At 31.4% G+C, this 24,052-nt stretch overlaps 1 protein-coding gene across 1 annotated transcript; it reads right to left on the bottom strand.

Moving 5' to 3' along the window:
* Positions 1 to 340: 340 nt before the first annotated feature.
* On the bottom strand, positions 341 to 22,188 carry LOC114332982 (farnesol dehydrogenase-like). The gene is made up of 4 exons (XM_028282785.2): positions 22,081 to 22,188; positions 19,296 to 19,757; positions 16,860 to 17,006; positions 341 to 396 (listed from the first exon to the last, which is right to left on the bottom strand). Exons 1-4 carry the CDS (start codon positions 22,186 to 22,188, stop codon positions 355 to 357), a joined length of 759 nt encoding a protein of 252 aa, XP_028138586.2. The 3' UTR covers positions 341 to 354.
* Between the last annotated feature and the right edge of the window lie 1,864 nt (positions 22,189 to 24,052).

The following is a 24,052-nucleotide window of genomic DNA, read 5'->3' as shown; positions in this document are numbered from 1 at the left end:
TTTTGACTCTTCTTTTTATGTTCTATTTTTACCCTGTGCCACCTTGTCAAGTCCAGTCATTTTCTTTTTTTTTTTTTTTGTTTAATAAAAAGCAGGTAGTATATATCCACTAAATTCCACTATTCAGATTACCAGCAATGCTACGACTTCAAATATTTAGCTTGATGTTCAACTAGACGTAAAATTGAATAAGTTTTGGCTTTTTTGGTTCACTGATTCTAAGCACTATTTTTCACAGTGCCATACTTTCGAGGAAGTTGATTTTGAGGTAAATATATCTTGGGTCCATTAAAAAAAGTAAGCAGTTAATATTTAAAAGGTTTATTACATATTTACTACAAAAATTCTAATGTTTTAATATTTTTCTCCAAGTGGTTTGATAGTCAGCTCGTGTACCTGTAAAATTAAATCATACACTATACTAAAAACATACGAAGTATAGTTTATCCACCAATAATTTTCCAACATAATCAGCACTCATATTGATATCAAAGAGACCTGGGCCCGGATTACGTACACTCGATACGCATCGTATCCGCCATGTTTACCGTAGGGAGTGATTACAAAACCTCTTTCCCTACGTTGTCGATGCGAGTCAACTCGAAGGCACTGCTCGATACCTACGACCCTGTCGAGTTGCCAACTCGAACTATCTATCTCTCTCTGATAGATCGCTGATCTCCTATAACGCTTTCTCTCTTGCCGGTCCAAGTATAAAAATTAAGAAAAGTGAATACATAATGACATAACCTACTTACTTCATACTTTGATTTTTTCAATTTAAAAATAATGTAAATCGTTAATCAAACGATATTTAGATTATACGGTTTTGATAATAATTCTCATGTTTTGAACATTAAAAAAATATATTGTTTAAATCTCCCAGTGAGGTGTTATTACACTCATTACACGGACAGAAGTTCTCTACTTTAAAAATATGTGAAGGAAAGCTCTGAGACAGAATTCGATGAAGTGAATAGGTAGTTAGCAGTGACCATTACGACCTTTAGTAATATTTTTATATAACGTATCCCATCTTTCCCTGGCCATTTAATCTTTAATAACGGTAAAAAATCATAATTAATCTCAAATTCTACTCAAGTTCGAAAATCATATATTTTTATATCTAGGTACACGTTATCACTGTACCATCCTTAGAATATAAAATAAACGTTTATAACAATTCTTCTTCTTCAGGTGCCATCTCCGCTACGGAGGTTGGCAATCATCATAGCTATTTTAATTTTTGAGGCAGTAGCTCTAAATAGTTGTTTCGAGCTGCATCCAAACCACTCTCTCAGGTTCTTCAACCATGAAATTCGTCTTCTTCCGATGCTTCTTCTGCCATCTATCTTTCCCTGCATTATGAGTCGTAGGATACCATACTTCTCGCCCCGCATCACATGTCCGAGATACTGTAGCTTCTTTTCTTTAATTGTAAGTTCAACTTCCTTTTCTTTACCTATTCTTCTCAGTACTTCATTGTTTGTAACTCTATCTACCCAGGAAACCCTCATAATTTTTCTATAGGTCCACATTTCAAAGGCGTTAAGTCGTCTCATTGTCTCTACATTTAACGTCCATGATTCCACTCCATAGTATAGAACACTGTAGACGTAACATTTTGTTAGGCGTACTTTAAGAGCTAATGTTAAATCTTTGCTACATAGGACCTTTTTCATTTTTATAAAATTAGAACGTGCTTTTTCGATTCTGACTTTTATTTCTGCAGTGTAGTCATTATTTTCTGTTATAAGTGTTCCTAGGTAAGTGTACTTTTTTACTCTTTCGATCTGCTGGCCCTCTACTATCAAGATTTCGTTAGTATTATGGTTGTTTTTACTAATTTTCATAAACTTCGTCTTTTTGATATTGAGAGAGAGTCCGTACTCCCTACTACACCTTACTATTTTACTCATGAGTCTTTGCAGGTCTTGTAAACTATCGGCTATTATTACTGTATCATCTGCATATCTGATGTTGTTAACTAAGACTCCATTTACTCTTATGCCGACTGTTTCATCTTCCAGAGTTTCTCGCATTACCTCTTCAGAATAAGCGTTAAATAATAGAGGTGATAGTATGCAGCCTTGCCTGACTCCTCTCTTTATTTCCATTTCTTCAGATGTTTCTTTTTCAATTCTTACTATTGCTCGCTGATTGTAATAGAGGTGTGTTATTAGTCTTAAATCTCTTTCATCTAGGTTTTTATTTTTTAGGATTTCCATGAGTCGATCATGTTTTACTTTATCAAACGCCTTATTGTAGTCTATAAAACAGACGTAAAGAGGATGGTTAACATCCAAACATCTCTGTGTCAGCACGTTGAAGGAGAATAATGCCTCTCTGGTACCCATACCATTGCGGAACCCATATTGAGTGTCACTAATATCCAGCTCCAGTTTAGAGTGTATTCTGGCGTGGATAATTTTCAATAGAATTTTCAAGGTATGTGACATTAAGCTTATGGTTCGGTAGTCACTGCATTCTTTTGCATTCACCTTCTTTGGCAAACACACAAAGGCTGATGTCAACATTTCTCTAGGGATGATTCCAGTAGTATAGATAGCGTTGAACAGTTCTACTATTATGTCCAGGTTTTTCTCGTTGACCAACTTTATCAGCTCGCTAGGCAATTCATCTGGACCAGCAGATTTATTGGTTTTCATAGAGTTTATTGCCTGACTAACCTCTGATTTGGTTATCTCTGGGCCTACATCTCCCGTTTGGCTATCTACGGATGTACTAGCTTCTCTCTGGTCATGAAATAGTTCCTCGATATACTCTTTCCATCGTCGTAGTTTTCGTTTTGTCTCCATTATAATATTTCCATTTTTGTCGAGCAATATATTTGAGGTTCTTCTATTTCCTATTCCGGCTAGTTCTTTGACTTTTTTATGTAGGTTGAAGTTGTCATATGTGTTTTGCAGTTCTTCTATTTCTTTACATTTTTCAGAGAAGTAGGTTTCTTTAGCCTCCCTAATTTTTCTTCTTATTTGGTTTTGAAGCTGTTTATAGCGAGTCTTATTAATGGTTTTGTTTTTTCTTCTTTCATTCATCAAGTCTAGAATTTCCTCCGTCATCCATTCTTCTTTCTTACATTTGGTTGTAGTAAGTACTTTCTTACTTGGTTCTAATATAGAGGTTTTGAAGAATTGCCACTGCTGTTCTACGTTGCAATTATTTCCTGGGTTTCTGTCTAGATTTGTGTTGATTTCGTGTTTCAGATTTTCTTTTGTTTCTTCTGACTTTAGTTTCTGTATGTTAAGTTTATTGTTGTTGCGGCTTTTTTGGGTCTTTTTTAGTTGAAGTTGAAACCTAGCAATAAGAAGACTGTGATCAGAGGATACGTCTGCTCCTGGATATGCCTTTACTGCCTGAATTGAGTTTCGATATCTGTGCTTTATTAGGATGTAGTCAATTTGATTTCTGACAATTTTGTGCTCTTTGTCAGCTGGTGATTTCCATGTATACAGGCGTCGCTTAGGTAATTTAAAGAATGTATTTGCGGCTATAACATTATGCTCCTGGCAAAATTCTATTAGGCGATCTCCTCTGTCGTTTCGTTCGCCAAGCCCATATGATCCTACATTAGGGTAGCATTTTCCTTCGCCAATTTTTGCGTTGAAATCACCCATGATCACTGTTATGTCTCTAGATGCTGTGAGATGTAATGTTTTCTGGAGTTCGCTATAAAAGTTTTCTATTTCTTCTTCATTTTTGTCAGCAGTTGGCGCATAAATCTGGATTAGGTTCATTTTTCCATGGGTTGTCAATAACTGCAACATTATTATTCTTTCGGACATCGGAACGAAGCCTGTTACTGATCTCGTTACTTTTTCGCTGAGGATCATAGCAACTCCATATCTGTGTTGGGTGTCGCTGCTTCCAGAGTAATAGATTCGTCCATTGTCTGTATTGAGTTCGCCAGAGCTGACCCATCTTGTATCGCTTATTCCTAATATATCGATATCTAGTCGCATCATCTCTTGCTGTATATTCTTCAGTTTCCCAGGTTCATACATACTTCTTACATTCCATGTAGCGATTTTGTAGGTGGATTTGTATATATTTAGTGAACAGGGATTTCGCTGACTAACGGCCTGGGAAGCCCTGTCGTTACTGTTGTTTCTTCCCCTGCCGAATCTTGGCATCCGAGAACCATGATTAGTAGGTTGTTGGTTGTCATTTCTGTGAGCCATGACGATTTCTAGGGATACTCCATGAGTCTTTAATGCAGTGGTTTCCCGTTGCCTTCTGCATCCTTATACCGTTGACCATTCTGTAGGGTTCATCCGCCTTCGAGACCGATTTCTCAGTCTCAGGACAAAAGAGTGCCCTGCCACTTACCAACTCATCCGCCCGAAGCCGTTGGTCAGTAAGTGGGGGGATTGCTTATACCGGCAATCATTCGGTGAAGAGTAGGTATGTAGTAGAAAGAAATATAGTGACCCGTCTGCCCTCGGAAACCTAATAGCCATTCGGGGTCGGAAGAACAAGAGGTAGCCAAGAGAGGCCGATAGGAAAGATTAAAGACATTTTACTCAAGACTAGTTGAAAAAGAGTAAAATGTGAAGGCCCTTATGATCCGCCAGGTGCGTTTCATAAGCGTATGAGTATTAGTACACTTTGTATTCCCGCTCATACTTCGGGGTGTTGACTACAGGCTGTATGGCTCGTCCAGCATGCCATAGCATGCAGGATAGGGTGCACGCCATTTTACAATGTAAACACCCCAACTCCATGGCCTGACCAACTTATAACAATTATATATGTAATAAAAACTTTATTTTATATTCTATTGTAATAATTATTGAGGTTAATGAGAGAAATTCCTTGGCATATAACGTGCACATCATTCCATTTGTTCGAAATATTATCCCGTAGGTTCAAAAATACGAAAATTGCCGATGATTTTCTGACAGTCTACTCGAACCCAGTTCGTAATCACTTTTTGGCTTCGATGCGTATTCGCATCGAGTTTGCCTACGGTTCGTTTTGCGATCTCGCGTCGAGTGTTCGTAATCCCGCTGCAGCTTTCGAATCAAGGTTGTCAGATATATTTCCTAAAATTCCCAAATTTATATATTCTGAAAATGTTTTCTCTATTTTAGTACATATTCAATTGTTACTCAATGACACTGTTAGAAAGATAATGTGAAAATATTCTTAAAAAATATATAAATTAATTAACTGGGTACTTCAAATTTCAATGGGCCTTCACTAATAAATTGAAGCAACTTTGTATATATTATACTTAAAGGAAATTTTGGAGTATCGTCAACACTGTAGTCTGAGCAGAATTAAGTAGCGGGTTTTAAATTGACGTTGCCATATTGATGATTTTAACACGATATTAAGAATTTTGTTTTATTGTTAAAACAAGTTTAAACATTTAAAGTATCAAATTTTAAGTAATAAAAAACCAAATTGTGTTAGTCACATCCAGTACTTCTAGTTCGTTTCAATTCAACAACAAAAGAACACTATTAGTTAGTTCTTCCCTCTCTGCCTAACGTTAAGTCGGCATCGTATTTCATGAACGCGGCAACACCGCGTTCATAATTGTACACCTGCGTGTCACCAAACAAAATTCTATCCGATTAGTTTATTTGAACAGTGGCGGAGTTACTGGAGAGTTATATATATTTTTGCTACCAAATAATTAATCGAATTAAAAAACAAAGATTTGCATGTTCAATGTGAATGCGTTGTTTCAAAAATGAATATACTTGAATGACTGATAATGTAATTGTTTCGAGAATTCATGAATTAACAAAAATCGGGTATAAGACGATATAATATAATAGGTACAATTATTGTTTAATTAGGTACTGTTACATAATCATTCCTTAAAACGGAAGCGAAGAAAAAAATGGGGTAGGAGGATTGACACTGTTGCAAAGGACGTTTATCAATAAACAGTTTATATCTTATTAGTTTATTACAAAGAAAAAGATAGTCCATATTGTGAGGACGCTCCAGTCTGAAAAAAATTATGATTCGCTTTCTTTGCAGATTCCTATTCAAAAATATCGAAAAATATCAAAAATATTCAAAAAAATTGTTAAAACAATTTTTTTAAACAAATTCAAAACCTTTCCTTTTTTGGACCAGAATATATTTTTTTAGGTTTTTTGGATCATTCTAGACATGAAAGGTATCTTGTAATTTTTCTCAAAAGTTGATACTCTTCGAGTTATAGGCGACTTAATATCTGAAAAATGCGCATTTTCGAGGCTTATTAACTCATATTTAAATTGTTATTTTTGAGGTTTCCAAGAGCTTAAATTGAAGCCTAAGCATTCATCTTTAGGATTCTGAAGAGTAATCGGGTCCAACTTCAATGTATACCCTTGTTTTTTAATTATTAATTATGCGCGTCCATCTGATTTTTATGCCGTAGGCTATTTCAAAATCTCCGATTTTGCCTCGAAAACATTTTTTTAGGTTTTTTGGGCAATTATAAACAAAAACGGTTTTATCATTTTTCTAAGAAGATAATAGTTTTCGAGTTATAAGCGATTTAAAATCTGAAAAATGAGAAAATACGCTATACGTATTTCACATTTTGCATATTTAACTCGAAAACTATTACCCTCTCAGAAAAATGACAAGAAACCGTTTTTGTTTAGAATGAGCGAGAAAATCTAAAAAAAAATGTTTTTCAGAGCAAAAGAAGATTTTTCTGAAATAGTATACATACGGCATAAATATCGGATGGACTCGTGTAATTAACAATTAAAGAATTACAGACTAAATGGAAGTTAGACCTGATTACTCTTCAGAATCCTAAAGATGAATGCTTAAGCTTCAATTTAAGCTCATGGAAACCTCAAAAATAATAATTTAAATATGAGTTTTTAAGTCCGAAAAATGCGTATTTTTGCATTTTTCATATTTTAAATCGCTTATAACTCGAAAACTATTAATTTCTCAGAAAAATGACAAAAAACCTTTTTTGTTTAGAATGAGCCAGAAAATCTAAAAAAATGTTTTTCAGAGCAAAATATGAGATTTTTGAAATAGTATACGGCATAAAAATCGGATGGACCCGTATAATTAACAATTAAAGAATTGCACTTGGCTGCCTAAAATTAATAATTTAAATATGAGTTTTTAAGTCTCGAAAATGTGTATGTTCGACTTTTTCATATTTTAAATCGCTTATAATTCAAAACTATTAACTTCTCAGAAAAATGACAAGATACCTTGTGTGTTTAGAATCACACAAAAAAACTAAAAAATGTTTTTAGGGGCAACATAGGAGATTGTTGAAATAGAGCGCCACCGCACCGGCGTAAAAATCGGATGGACGCGCATTATTAGCAATTAAAAAACAAAGGTCTAAATTGAAGTTATGCCAGACTACTCTTCAGAATGTTGAAAATGAATGTTAAAACTTTAATTTAAGCACTTGGCAACCCTAAAAATAATAATTTAAATATGAGTTTTTAACCTTCTAAAACAGCGATTTTCGCATTTTTCCGATTTTAAATCGCCTATAACTCAAAAACTATCAACTTTTGAGAAAAATGACAAAATAACTTTCTTGCTTAGAATGACCCAAAAAAACTAAAACATATTTTCCGAAACACAAAAGATAATCTTTTGAATTTGTTTAAAAAATTATTTAGTTGATATAAAAAAATATACAGACACAAAAACCGTGTGTGTTTCTTTTTAAAGTTAAAACAGAAATTAAATATGTAGGGGAGTGCATTTAGATTTTCACTTCGGAAAAAATCAAACAAGATAAAACTTTTTGTAATTTCATTAAGAAATGTTTAATAAACAACATATCAAAAAGTTCTACTCGAGAAGTGGGTGCTTCATTTTTTATTAAACAAATGAACAGCGAAGTTAGATGTTTTTTTAAATAACTCCGAAAATATAATTTTTAGAAAAAAACTGACTTGACCATTGAAAAATTCAGAAAATTTTACAAGAAAAATCTTATATAAAGATTTTTCTAAAATTAAATCTCTAGCTTCTGTAATTTTTTATTTATAACGCTAAAGTCACCCTTCTCACGCACATTGGCGTAATGTAAACTAGCGTTGGAAGAAGTGCACGGTTGAGTTTTTTTAATGTAATTCTTTAACTAATGGATCAAAAGAAATTTTACAAATTGGACATGAAAGAAGATAAAATAAGCTATCTTATGGTTGTAACAAAAAGAAATAAAATGTATGGACATAAGTACGGTGTGGGCGGAAAGTGAGACTTACATGAATTCTGTTTAAAAATGATTTAAAAATGTGTAACTAATACAAATTTACTTACAAAGCTCTCAAATTTGCACAACTTACCTCTCAATCATCTTACTAAACGATGTTTCATTTAAAAAAAATCTCAAAAATTTAATTCAAATAATACGCTGTCTCAAAAAATGTAATTTTTGAAAACTTCGTAGTTCTACAGAATTCCCACCACTTTAAGACGGTATTACTCAAGTTTGAATAAATCTAATACAATTTTTTTAATATTTTTTTAAAGCCTAGGATGTAGTCTTTAAAAAACACTGAATTATTTTAGTTTAAAAATGAAATAAACAATTTCTTTTTGAGAAAACTAAGAAAGATAACAAAAATGTAATACAAAAACCGAAAATTACCAGCTGAAAAAATGTATATACAGAGTGATCAAAACTTTTTTCTGTAAAACTTACCTAAAATTAATTTAATAATAACCTTAAAAAATAATAAATGTTCAACAAAAAAAATTTTTTTAGCTCTTATACAGTATGTCTGCGTAACTTGGAACCTATTGATAACTTTTTTAATATCAGTTTTACGAAAAAAAGTTATTCTTTATAAAATACTCTGCATCGTATATAACATAATATGCAACCATCAAATATCAAATTTTGTTAATTTTGTACGAGGTATGTCAAAAAATATGAATTTCACTCAAGAGTAAAGTACCTTTATATTTCACAATATCGAAAATTTTTATAAAGGAAAGTTGTTTGGAATTAAAAACTATGTTCCAATATGTGATTATATCCTTCTAATCGAAAATTTGTTTTTTTTTTAATATTGTTTCAAATTAATTATACCAAACATCATTAAATTTTCACTTATTATTTATGATAACTGATTTATTATTAATTTTATGAAGAAAGTTATTCGTCATAAATAGCTGTGCATGGTCTAACACTTAATATGCAAATATAAAATATTATATTTTATCAATATTTTACGAGGTATTATGTAAAAAATTGCATAAAAGTGTAATTGCATATTGACACATCGTTTTTAATTCTGAACAACTTTCCATAATAACAATTTTCAGTATTATGAAAAATATAGGTATTTTACTCCTAACTGAAATTTTTATTTATTGACATGTCTTGTACAAAATTGATAAAAATTGATATTTTATTATTGCATTTAAAGTTTTAGAATATGCAGAGCTTTTTACTAAGAATAACTTTTTATTTATGATTCCATTGCAACAATTTTTTGAATATTGAAGAGATAGATTTTGAATAATTGGTTCTTTTTTTCTAATACATTTTAATTTTTAATATTTTTGTGAAAATTATTTGTTTATCTTTTTTTTTAAGAATGAAATTCCATATTTGTTTGATTGGATTCTACTTGTTTTTCATTTAAATATCCGCCATTTTGGATCCGCCATTTTGAAATTAAAATTTTTAATCTTTAATTCAGATTCAACAACCTGTTAAAAATAAAGACAATAAATGTTTTAGAAAAATGTTCTTTTTATGTTCTTTTTAGAAAATCCGCATTTTGGATCCGCCATTTTATAGTTTATAATGTTAACATTTAAGTTAGGTTTATCAAAGCTCTCAAAAATAAATATATGTAGAAATAAATACATTTTGTAAAGAAATTATGATTTTACAACTATTTTTTAAGTTATCCGCCATTTTGGATCTGCCATTTTATAATTTAAATTATCAAAATTTGATTCAGGTTCAGCAACCTCTCAAAAATATCCACATATATGTAAACAAACACGTTTTATAAAAAAATTTGGATTTTACAACTGCTTTTTAAGGAATTTTAGGAAAAAATCCGCCATTTTGAATCCGCCATTTTGAATTTGCAAATTGTAATGTCAGATTCGGGTTCAGCATAATCAAAACTAAAATAAAAACATTTTTTATCAAAATAAAATGTTGAATTCACCCATATTCTTAACATTATTTATACAAAAAAATTGTTATTGTTTAAACAATTAATAAACAATTAGCGGCGAAATTTGTGAGTAGAACTTTTTACTTTAACATATTTATAAACTAACAAAAAAAGTTTTAGAAAAATATAACCTTGTTTGATTTTTTCCGAAACATTGTATCTTCTCGTTCTAATTGCACTCCCCTAATGATTTTCCTCGAAATATGCGTTTGATGAACTGACCGACCCTTTTTCTTCATTTCCATGCCAATGGTCGGCACTGTCATCAAAGAGACTAAAGAGCCGACAGTTAGCAAATTCCCGATGGAAACACTATAACAAGAAGTCAAGATGTAATAAATAGTGTGATGTTACTGTCTTCTAGGTCGTAATTAATTAATACTCTCTTCTTAGTTCAAATACATTATATTATTTACACTCAACTCCATCAATGACTAACCATAACAATCTGTTTACATATATCAGTAGCGACCTAACTTACATTAATTAAATACTGAGTACAATAATCTTTCTCCACCGAGTTAATGTTTATATACACATTTAAATAATAACAAAACATGACAATTCAATGTTACTTGCGGTTATTGATACAAGAACAGATACTACATGGATTAATGACTTTGAATGAGTTTTAAACATATTTTGTACAGGGTGATATTATAATACCACACCTCCCCGTTTTGTTAAAATTACATATTTTTAAAATGTGATGCTCCTCTTTCCCTTTTACAAAAATGTTTATGGTTACCTAATACTATTTTGAAAAATTAAATTTCCTAACTATGCTAACTAACTGTAACATTACATTTCAGATCAATCAATTTTTCCCTAAACATGTATATTCTTTTTCCTATTTTACACAAAAGTTCATATTTTCCCTATACTAAACTGGTATTTTATAACCTATTACTAGTTCACGTACTTTCACGTCGTGTCTTTTCGTCCTTTTTTTTTCGTTCACTAATTCACTTCATCAAAACAGTGTCCACAGTGAATGAAATTGATCCTAACTTTTAAATAGTCTTTTAGTGCCTATAAGCCGTAACTAATCTAATTGTAATAAAATCTCGACTTTAATACTTCCTAAGCTAAGCTAAATAGTACCTAAACTTCTATTAAGTGGTATATAAAAAAAGAATTTAACGTTACTTTACTATTTCATCTTATTATTTCAGTCTTATTTTGATTTATTTATATACGCCTTACTAACTTTAAAATATTGTACCTATAATAAAAATGTAATCTCTCTAAAACTTTTAATATGTGTCTCTAAAAAAACTACTAATAACTCTCTTGTACCTATAATAAAGATTTAATCTCTCTAAGAACTTCACTTTTTGTGTCCCTTTGCTTACTATCTACTAACACTATTGTAAGATATTGTCTATCCTTAATTCAAACACTTCCATTTTCCACGAAAATTTTACCTGAATTCATTATATGCATTTAAAAATAAGTTATTTATAATTTACGTTACTTTAGAAAAAAAATTACAACTTTAATTCTTAGACATAATTATTTAATGATTAGCTACTTATTTGATATTATTCTTAATTCTGCTTTATTTTGACATTTCTGACAAATTTTATGTTCCTTCTTCCATTTTTCCCACATATTTTAATAAAATTATTTTTTTCTCTCTCTCTTCTTCTTGTCTGGTACTATAACTATATTTCTTCATTTTTCTCCACATAATAACACTTCTACAGTGTACATAATTCATCTTCATATACATATTTCATATAACAATCATAGATCATTTATCTCATGTATCATTTCATATAACATCATAATCATCACTTCATATACTAGCTCCGATACCTTCGTTTTACCTTAATAAAAGAGGTTTCACTCGGATGTCTTAGTTCTCCGCCAATATTAACCCGAATTTTCGCCCTGATCTGTACGCACCATTTAGGTGGTATAGTTAACTCAAAACACGAAATAGGTATTTTATGCGGTTCAAATTCTTCTAAAAATATCACAACCTCAATCCCTTGCTTTGAGGCCGTTGTTTATTCACGAATAATCATGAATAAAATAGGTACTCTCAAAACACAGAGTGGGTCTCTAATAAGCTTTCAAGCTTCTATAAATCACTTAGTACCTTCCTAATTTGACAAGAGCCGTGGGTTTCTTATTGTCTCTAGTTGCCTCATAATATTTAGCTTATAATATTGTTAGTTCTTCTTCTTATCTATATAGTCCTCCAGATTCTTTATCTCGACTCTTCAGGTCGGTTCGTTAAAAATATCTCTTGCTTATAACAATGTTTGTGTTAAAGCTCTTATATCAACGTATGTCATCACTAATCATTATTCATTAAAAAAATATCATTTATCACTCAAAAATATTAATTCAGGTTCATATCATACAAAATTTAACACAAAATCGATGAAAATGTATCTATATAATCAATAAATATCAATAATAAAAACAACTGGCTAATAAAAATTCAATAATAGTATACATATTCGACAAAAATTCAATAAAAAAATAGCATATGCAAAACTTAGATAAAAATATTCAAAATAAGTTTATATCTCATACTTCGATAGAATTTTTTGTAAAAAATTCGATATTCCTTAAAATATTCAAAAATAACCGTACTAGAAATAGAAATCGGATAGAGATTTTTCAAATAAATTCGATAAAATTCAAAATTCAATAAAAATTCAATAATAGTATATATAATAAACTTTGATAAAAATATTCTCAAAAATCACTTCATGTTTCAAAATTCATAGATATTCTTAAAAAAATATCGATACTTCATAAATTATTCAAAAATCAGAAAAGATAAATATTCAATGTTCAATAATAATATAAAAACGAGGGAAGCATTTTTAATAAAGATAGACATTCTTACTTACATTTTATCACTTTGTCTTTGTTCCCTGGGTTCTCTGCATCTTCGTCCTGGTCCATCTTCGCCGTCTCCGTTTCCAATTTTTGTCGCCCATTTTCAGAAGATTCTCCCAATTAATTTACAGGAGCGCCATGTAATAAATAGTGTGATGTTACTGTCTTCTAGGTCGTAATTAATTAAAACTCTCTTCTTAGTTCAAATACATTATATTATTTACACTCAACTCCATCAATGACTAACCATAACAATCTGTTTACATATATCAGTAGCGACCTACCTTACATTAATTAAATACTGAGTACAATAATCTTTCTCCACCGAGTTAATGTTTATATACACATTTAAATAATAACAAAACATGACAATTCAATGTTACTTGCGGTTATTGATACAAGAACAGATACTACATGGATTAATGACTTTGAATGAGTTTTAAACATATTTTGTACAGGGTGATATTATAATACCACAAAGAGACTTCTCTTATTAATTTTATTTTTCTACAATCACTTGATAAAGAAGACTTTTTCGTTTGTCAATGGCAACGAAAAGTTGACGTTTACTAAGTACCGTCACTTTATCGCTCTAGCGCGTTAAAGTTTGAAAAATGCGCGTCGTTCGTAGCAACCATACCACCATACAATACAAACAAATTGAACATTCATACTCATAAATGCTCGTAGTCCGTAGCAACCACAGATCCATACAATACAAAAAAATTCAATATTTAAAGTCATAAAGTTAATGGTTTAAAAATAGTTTCATTTTATTAAGTGATTATAGAAAAAATGTTGTATGTATTACAAGCGCAAAGTGTTACCCTCAAGCAATAATGTATCCCTTATCGCTATTAATACATAAATAACTATTATTTCTCCGAATACATACAATTTAATTGTTTTCTTAAATTGTGTCTAATTTTGCGTCTCGTGAAAACATTTTTAGGTAATCATATTAACAATATTATATGTACAGTATGTTCCTGTAAGTTGTATCCATATGGAAAACTTTTTTATTATCAATTTTACGAAAAAAAGTTATTCTTCATAAAAAGCTCTGCATGGTCCAAAACCTAAGATTTAACCATTAAATATCAAATTTTTTGAATAATATACGAGGTATGTCAAGAAGTTTGAACTTCACTCAAGAGTAAAGTAGGTTTATTTTCCACAATATTGAAAATTGCTATTATGAAAAGTTGTTTGGAATTAAAAACTATATTATAGTAAGCAATTACATCCTTTTAATTGAAAAAAAATTTGATAAATTTAGGCTAGCATTATTTTCAGTTATTTAATAATAAATTAAATAAATTTTTTAAATTTATTTATTCAAAAATTCAGATAACTCTTTTATTATTACTTTTACGAAAAAAAGTGATTCCTAATAAAAAGTTTTGAATGGCTTAAAACCTAAAATACAACCATCTTATGTCAAATTTTATCAATTTTATACGAAGTATGTCAAAAAATATGAATTTCGCTCAATAGTAAAATACGTTTATTTTTCATAATATCGAAAATTATTATTATGAAAAGTTATTTAGAATTAAAAACTATGTTTTAGTATGTAATTACATCCGTCTAATTGAAATATTCTGAACTATAAAGGTACTTTACTTTTGATCTAAATTTATCTTTTTTGACATACCTCGTATAAAATTGATAAAATTTGATATAATATGGTTGTATTTTAGGTTTTAGACCATCCATAACTTTTTACTAAGAATCACTTTTTTTCATAAAATTAATAATAAAAGAGTTGTCAGAATTGAAATAACTGAAAATAATGTTAGTTATCCATAATTTTCAAAAACATTTTTTTTTCAATTAGAAGGATGTAATTCCATATTAGAATATAGTTTTTAATTCGAAACAACTTTTCATAATAGCAATTTTTAATATTGTGAAAAATAAAGCTACTTTACTCTTGAGTGAAATTCAAACTTTTTGACATACTTCGTATAACATTCATAAAATTTGATAGCTGATGGTTGAATCTTGGGTTTTGGACCATGCAGAACTTTTTATAGAGAATAACTTTTTTTCGTAAAATTAATAATAAAAAAGTTTTTCATATGGATACAACTTACAGGGACATAATGGACAACTTACAGTCGGAAAAATGACAGAATACCCATAAACGAATATATAAAACACGCTGTATTTTCCTGTCACCGTGTCACAAAGAAAATTGTTCAGTGCAAGTACATGTAACACTAATTATTACATGTACTTGCACTGGCCAATTTTTTGTGTGACACGGTGACAGGAAAATACAGCGTGTTTTATATGTTCGTTCATGGGTATTCATTCATTTTTCCTACTGTATGTATATACACCGTTATTAAGCGTCAACGTCCTTCGGTAGCGATCTATGAAGGAGTATCACCGAGCCGCAAGCCTTTATCCTTTGCCGTACCGCTCCTCCATAGGCCGATCAGACACCAGTTTATTCCAGACCAAGTCGTAGATTCTATAGAATTTTATACTACGACATTGGCCTTGTTATTTTTCAAATGACAGGACAGGGGCTCGAAACTCGATCGTAAATCCGCTAGATTGTCACTGAGCCATCTGACTGACATATTAACAATATTACTTTATTTTAATTAGCAATAACAGTTGCACACGGTAAGACCATCCTGCGTTAAGCACTTGTTTCTAAATTAATGTTTTTGTATAGGTGATAGACCAATATGCATATATTGGAACAGTGATCAACTCCACAAATGATAACTTCCAAGAAATAATAATCAGAATGGTAAAGGATAGAACAAATTTTAGCAAAATGAGAAAAGTGCCCTGCACAAGAGATTTGAAATTGGAGCCAAGTGTTAGGTTGGCTAGGTACTATGTTTTCTCGACTTTGTTTTATGGAATGGAGGCTTGGACCTTGAATGCGGCATCAATGAAACAACTGGAATCATTCGAACTGTGGGTGTAAGGAACAATTCTACGAATATCGGGGAGAGAACAAGTCACAAATAAAGAGATTCTGAGAAAGATGAATAAAGAAATGGAAATATTAAATACCATCAACACAAGGAAATTGGAATATCTTGGATATATTACACGTGAAGAGAGATACAACTTGCTCCAATTGATTATGCAGGGAAAGATTCAAGAAAAAAGAAGAATATGGAGAAGTAGAATATCGTGGCTGCGAAACCTGAGAGAATAATACGCAGGTAGATGTTACATCAAATGAGCTTTTCAGTGCAGCCGTCTATGAAGTCCGAATAGCTATCATGATTGCCAACCTCCGTCGCGGAGATGGCACTTAAAGAAGATAGTTGGATAGGTAATAATTATGAAAGGGACTTTTAATTTTGTATTACCACCACCAATTGCCAATTAAAGACATTAAGGGCCGGTTGTTCGAACGCTAATCAACATTGATCACTATCAAATACTTAATTACTGTCACAACTGTCAATGTCAACTTTGGTTGGGTTGCCGAAAACATAATTATTGATGACAATTATGAAATTAGTTAATCAATTATGTTAATAATTGTTATGTTAATTGACTAACTAATCTCATAATTATAATTAACTATGTTTTCAGCAACCCAACCAAAGTTGACATTGACAAGTTGTGACAGTAATTAAATATTTGATAGTGATCAATGTTGATCAGAGTTCGAACAACCGGCCCGTAGAGTTTAAAATCATTCATAATATTTATTTCAGAATTTTTTAAAACGATTTCCGCGTAGGAAATCGAAATGATAAAGCAAACGTAAAGTGTAATTCTCATTACAATGAATAATTGTGATTTATTCCCATATAAAATAATACCCAGATTTCTTTTATTTACCTGTACATGTGGAGGCGTAGAAAGAGCATATATTATTCCATCAGCTATATCTTCAGGATTAAGTAAAGTTGGTACGTTCCTTTTAAATTCTTCGTTGTTTTTCATATCTGCAATGATTTCTGTGTCCACAAATCCTGGACTTATACTCTAGAATTAAAAAATATTAATAGCTCCTATCAAGTGTATTAGTATGGTATAACTAGACCCAAACCCACACATCCAAAGTGAAAGCTATCATCCACCAAATTATTCTCTATGGTTCACATAATGTTCAGAAAAAGTCACACCATTTTGAGCGTCGGGTTTGGGGGGAGAAATCGGTAAATTCGTAGTTTTTTACGTTTTTGGCGAATATTTCTAAAACTATGCGGTTTAGCATGAACAACCTTCTATACAAAAATGTTCTGTATTAAATTTTAAATAAAAAAGGCTCTATTTATAATCCTCCTAAAATGAATGGTTCCAAAGTTACGGAGGTAGTATAGTATAATTGGTCCAAAAAAGGCCTAACCTAAACATCCAAAGTAAAAGTTTTTCTCCATCACCAAATTGTTCTATATGGTCCACATATTGTTCAGTAAAAAGTTACACCATTTTGAGTGTCCGGTTTGGGTGGAGAGATGTGGGAGAAGTCGATAAATTAGTAGTTTTTTTAAGTTTTTCGTCAATATTTCTAAAACTATGCTTTAGCTTAAACAACGTTCTATACAAAAATATTCTACATAAAATTTAAAACAAAAAAGGTTCTATACATAATTGTTATAAAATCAACGGTTCCAGAGTTACGGAGGGTGAAAAGTGGAAGTTTTCGATACTTTTTATATTTCTTGAGCAATGGATAATACTATTACTGATGAAAGAAATTTTCTTTAACAGGATTGTGTTTTGTAAATAAAATTTGCTATTTCAGTGGCCGATGGTATGTTAGTGATAAGCCCTTGAAGAAACGTCAACCTCACCACTTAAAATCATCATCAATTGCCCAAAAAATGAAAAGTATAGTAAACCTCCACTTTTCATCCTCCGTAACTCTGGAACCATTGATTTTATAACAATTATGTATCGAAACTTTTTTGTTTTAAATTTTATGTAGAACATTTTTGTATAGAACATTGTTTACGGTAACGCAGAGTTTTAGAAATATTGACGAAAAACGTAAAAAAACTACTAATTTACCGACTTCTCCCCCCCCCCCCCCAAACCGGACGCTCAAAATGGTGTAACTTTTTACTGAACAATATGTGGACCATATAGAACAATTTGGTGTTGGGGGAAAATTTTTATTTTGGATGTCACGGTTAGGCCATTTTGGACCAATTATACTATTACCTCCGTAACTTTTGAACCTTAATTTTAAAAGGATTATGCGTAGAGCCTTTTTTTATTTCAAATTTAATGTATAACATTTTTGTATAAAAGGTTGTTCATGCCAAACCGCATATTTTTAGAAATATTGACGAAAAACGTAAAAAACTACGAATTTACCGATTTCTCCCCCCTTTCTCTCCCCAAACCCGACGCTCAAAATGGTGTGACTTTTTTAAACATTAAGTGGACCATATAGAACAATTTGGTGTTGGAGGATAACTTTCACTTTGGATGTCTGAGTTATGCCACCTTTTGGATCAATTGTATCATACTATATTGGGTATGCTCTTTGTCCTCCATACTTTCAAATAGTTTGTATCTATCTACCCCAATAGATGAATTCACGGTTTGGGGATTACACTCAACAAAAGTTCAGTTCTAAATCGGAGTGTTCAAGAAGGCAGTGGTACTCTTAAAGATCATTATTTAAAATATTTCAAACTAAATATCAAGGGCTAATGGAATTTTTTATTACTGTTGAAATTTTCAAGGTTGCAGGCTTCGGGCCTGTATAGGTTTTTATGTGATTACATCCCATCTATCCCAAAACGAAAAAACCAGATTAATTTTTTTGTTTAATTAATTTTAATGTCAATTAAAAAAAATCGTTCTCCATTTAAGACTCCATTTAAGTTGTCCCCCGGCCCACTTTCAAAGGTTGTGAGTTTGTTGTCATGTTTGGTGCCATTCGATTCAATAGATTTTTAAAAAATATTAAACACATATTTTTTGGTCTTTTATTTGTAAATGTGTTTCTTGAGATATTAGACCGTGTCTAAGGTATCAAGATAATTAGTTTGTTCCGATTATAGCGCCATCTATCAACAATTCGAAAAAAATGTCTCAAATAAAAGTTACTTATTTTTGCATAAGGATTCCAAATCTGTAATCAAAAATAGTGGTTCTTATTTAAGATTTTAAAGTCACCCCCCACCCCACCTCTAGGAAGTGAAGTATGGAACTGAACATGTAGTTTTCAATTTTTCGATCCGATGTGTATTTCGTGAAATATTCGACCGTCTTTTGACACACCTTGTATTATCAAATATCATTTTTTGAAAAACTTACCGTGATTTTAGTCTTTAGATTAAAACTATTCAGTTCCACTCTTAGAGTTTCTGTTAATGCTGTTACACCATACTTTGTAGCAGGATAGACATCCAAATCTGGTAAAGGAGCCACGTTGTGTCCAAGAAAGCTGTTAATATGAATAATATGACCATCAATGCTATTTTTTCTCATACTTTGTATCGCCTCCCTTGTTGCGATACACAGAGCTAGTAGGTTGACGTTTATAGTAGTTTTCCAAGCCTCCGTATCACCGTCTAATAATCCCGTTCGAATATGAGTACCTGCATTGTTAATTAGAATTGAAATTGGACCTACGTTTTCAGTGGCCCATTTGAAAGCCTGTTTAATGTCGTCTTCTTTGGTAAGGTCCGCTTTTACGGCAAATAGTTTACCTTTTTTTCCAGACAACCTGTTACCTAGGGATTCGATTTTTTCTTTTCGTCTACCTAAACCAACTACCTTAAAGTAAAAGAAAAAAGTAAGTATATACTATATTAGTACAAGTTATGGCAAATCGCAAAATGGAATATTTTGGCCATACTATGAGTCAACCAGAGATATACAGTATGGTGCAAATGAGAGGAATAAATTCGTTATTTCGTAAACCGGCGTTTTTAAGGAAAAATCCCGAAACAGGTCGATTTTTATTTTTAATTTATGATATTTTGGCATATATTTCATACTAGTTACGTCATCCATCTGGGCGTGATGACGTAATCAATGATTTTTTTATAATAGGAATAGGGGTCGTGTGCTAGCTCATTTGAAAGGTAATTCAATTCTCTATTCAGTAATTTAAACATTTACATAATTATTTGTACAAAGTGTCCAAAAAATTTTTTTAGTTAAATCCTTTGACAAACCAAAAGAATGTATGCAATTTATTCAACACAAAATACATTTTACTATTGCCCGAAAACATAAAAAAATGTTTATTTCAGAAATAAACATTGCTTTTCGATTAAATTCAATGTTTATTTCAGAAATAAACATTGCTTTTCGATTAAATTCAATATTCAAACTAGCTCCCGCCGCCAGCCACCTGCCTCTTGGAAGTTTGAACATTTAGTTTAAGAGAAAAGCAATGTTAATTTGTGATATAAACATTTTTGTCTGATTTCTGACAGTAATAAAATGTAATTTGAATTAAATAAATTACATACATTCTTCTTTTTTTTGTCAAATAATTTAATTTAGAAAAAAAATTTTGGACACCCTGTATAAATAATTGTCTAAATGTTTATATTACTGAATAGATAATTGAATAACCTTTCAAATGAGCTAGCACACGACCCCTATTCTCATATAAAAAATCATCGATTACGTCATCACGCCCAGATGGATGACGTCACTAGTATGACATATATGCCAAAATATCATAATTTAAAAATAAAAATCGACCTGTTTCGGTATTTTTCCTTAAAGTCGCCGGTTTAGGAAATATCGAGTTTATTCCTTTCATTTGCACCATACTGTAAAACATACATCATTTAAAAATACAAGCAAGATAGACGGAAGAAGCGGGCCAGGTCAAAGAAGAACGTCATGGCATAGAAACTTTAGGCAGTAGTTTAAATCATAACAGAGGAACTGCTTGAATAAATACACTGGCAAAAACCTTGAAAGTCTTAGCAAAATGCATACCAGACCAATGTAATACATAATCTTTATTTCACTAACACTTAGTATAACTTCGAAAGAAATTTAGCAAAGAAGATATCAAAAACTGTAAACCTATAAGTCTTCTACCAATCATATACAAGATATTCAGATGAACAACAGATGAACAGATGCATTAAATGCTGCACAGCTGGCTTCAGAAGTAGATTCAGTAGGCTGGATCATATTGATATAATTAGAAAACTAATGAGTAGAGCTATAGAATATGAAATACCGCTAAACTTAATTTTCATAGATTTTGAAAAGGCCGTCGATTCTATTTATCCTAAGGCGGTTCCACCAAGAAGCTTTGGTCAACTAAGCCATTGACAAATCATACATAGAGACTTTAGCAAATAAATAGAGAAAAGTAAAAGCTAAGGTAAAAATTTATGAATTTATGAAGACACAGAATTTCCCATTACCAGAGGCGTCCGACAAAGAAACACAAATCCCTAAAGCTCTTCACCTCAACCTTAGAAATTCAGCAAAATGAACTTGTAGAACAAAGGCCCATCCATTAATGTAAAATACCTCAGCAATCTAAGATATTCAGACGACATCGTTCTGATCGTTAATAATCCTGCAGAACTAAAAGAACTTATAAGCGAGCTAAATGCAGCTAGGAAGGAAGTTGGCCTAAAATTCAGTTCTCCTAGTTCCCGATCTAGGGAAATCTCTAATTCTCCCATTTGTATCAAATTTCGTAATTACTCTACTTCTTATTTATTGGACAATTTGTCTCCACACCAACCATAATCAAAATTTTTATTCTTTGTTTCCCATTTAAACTCACAACCATTTTGGTAAAATTAATCACAGCATATTATAGTTTATCTCAAAAGAAATACCATGTATTGCCTTGCTAGAAATTGCATGAAAAGTGTTAATAAACAAAATGAGCTAGATCCTCTCCAATGTGTACCTCTCAGCTATAGTCCTTACACAACGATGATAGCTTTTAAAATGTATGGATCTATCTCAACACGCTACGCGTAATTGTTCCAGCAGAATACCGAATGAAGCAATCCACAAGCAAGCAGCTTTAAAATACAACAAAAATAAAAAGAAATGTCATGTTTGACTCATATAATGGGGTTGATGAGCATATAGTATAACTTACCAGCAAACCCTCTTCCACCAACTGTTTGGCCACTGCCGCACCAATACCTGAACTCGCACCAGTCACTACAGCGACTTTTCCGATCCACCGCTTCATAGATAGTACCATTGCGATCTCTAATCAAAACAATTTCAATGCAGGTGTATTTATAACTTTTGTTACAGAACCAGTAACCTTAGACAGAACCTCGGCCGTCAAGCCAAGCATGAAATTCTTTATAGTTTTTGTAAAATTCGATTTTGTTTTTATGGATTGATTCATTCAAGATTTTTCCGGTATACAAAGAGAAAATCTCAAACATAAGTATAATAAAAACACATTAATCTTTTACTGATTAATAATTATTAATCAATTGTTTCCATGTCTTCTTGAAATTGCGACTTCTTGGTTGTTCCGGATACGTATTCGCGGTGTGCAAGTACTTGGGGGGGGGGGGGGGGATACGAGAAACGATCGTGCGAGAATAGCGGAGAAATATTGTGGCTGTCTTAAATAATTCATTGTCAATTGAAATTGTCAAATTGACGTATATTTCATATCTACTGTCAATGAAGAAGAAAAATTATATATTGCTCCACAATATTGATATGATATGCAATTATTATAATAAAGGTAAATTTAATTAATTGTATTTTGCTTGCAGTACTGCATTTTAATAACTAATTCTATTTACTACATAAAAATGTTTACGTTTTAATAACATAACCTGAATCTTATTTTTCTTCCTATTATTTTTTTGGACTATGGCCTTGACAATTGTCCAGTAACCAGGACTAATATAATTTGCCAATATAATTAAAAGTGCGAATAATGTTGCTGAGCGTAGAAACCAGGTGTCGCTTTGCCGAACTTGTACGGTCCCAATATAAGTAATATAGGTACCCATACTATAGATTGTATCTTCCAGTTTTGTAGCTCAACAAATACAAGAAGATTCGTTGTGTTTAAGGAATGAATAATACATACTATGATCTCGTTACAGACTTTAGGAAAAACGTACGATGACATAAATTTTTTTTTCTTCAAACGTCAAATAATGATGGCATTACTTATCTAACTTGATCCTGTCAAAGTTTGATGTCTCCGCCGGCAGCAGTTTTTTTCCCATTTCTTTACGGCGGAGGGAAAAATGTTGTCATGGCAACAATATGAAACATGTCACAAAGCAACAATACAAATGTCATTAACAACAATTAAACATCATTTTTATTTATAGTAATATTAAAAGTACAATTAGTTAATGAGGCATTTTCAAAATTGAAACCGTGCAAAAATGTTCCCGACTCTTGATACGCATTGGTAATTGTTGATGATACTGATGGTCGAGCACAACTTTCAGCAATCATTCCCGATGTTGGCGAATCATGAGGATTTAAAATTTTTTGAGCATTATCGTTCTTATTTCTTATTGAATCCTCTATGTTTATATCCTTCGGCAACCGTGCTTGATTTCCAGCCCCCATGTCGTTTGAGGCATTCTAGATTTTGCTACGTTTGAAGAAAAAATAGTATACTTTATTCGGCAAAGAAGCGACTTTTCTTGACTTGCCCTCTATTACGCGCCTCACTTCGTTCGGCGCGTAATATCGGGCGCGTCAAGAAAAGTCATGCTTCTCCGCCTCATAAAGTAATATACTATTATTTACCGATTTTATAAACCATCATTCACAAAGATTTTCCTCTTAAGCTCATATTTTGATTTTTATCTCTTTAGTTTTAATAATAAAATGAGAATATTGATAAAATTATTTAAGAAATTATTATTGTTATTCATATCTAAGCAGCGATTTTAATATTGAAAACTAAGATCTCGTTTTAGAGATCCAGAATCCCCGGTAAAACATTATGGTTGATAGGTACAAGACTTAGTGTTTATTTTATCTACACAAACAATTAAGAGAATCAAATGAAAATGGACGGATTCGTTTTAATTTATATCTGTCTCTTGCCATCCTTCGATAGCTATTTCTAT

The sequence above is a fragment of the Diabrotica virgifera genome, chromosome 5 (genome assembly GCF_917563875.1).
Source record: "Diabrotica virgifera virgifera chromosome 5, PGI_DIABVI_V3a".
In the NCBI taxonomy this organism is placed as follows: domain Eukaryota; kingdom Metazoa; phylum Arthropoda; class Insecta; order Coleoptera; family Chrysomelidae; genus Diabrotica; species Diabrotica virgifera.
The sequence above is the reverse complement of the archived record's forward strand: the minus strand, read 5'-3'. Positions and strand labels throughout refer to the sequence as shown.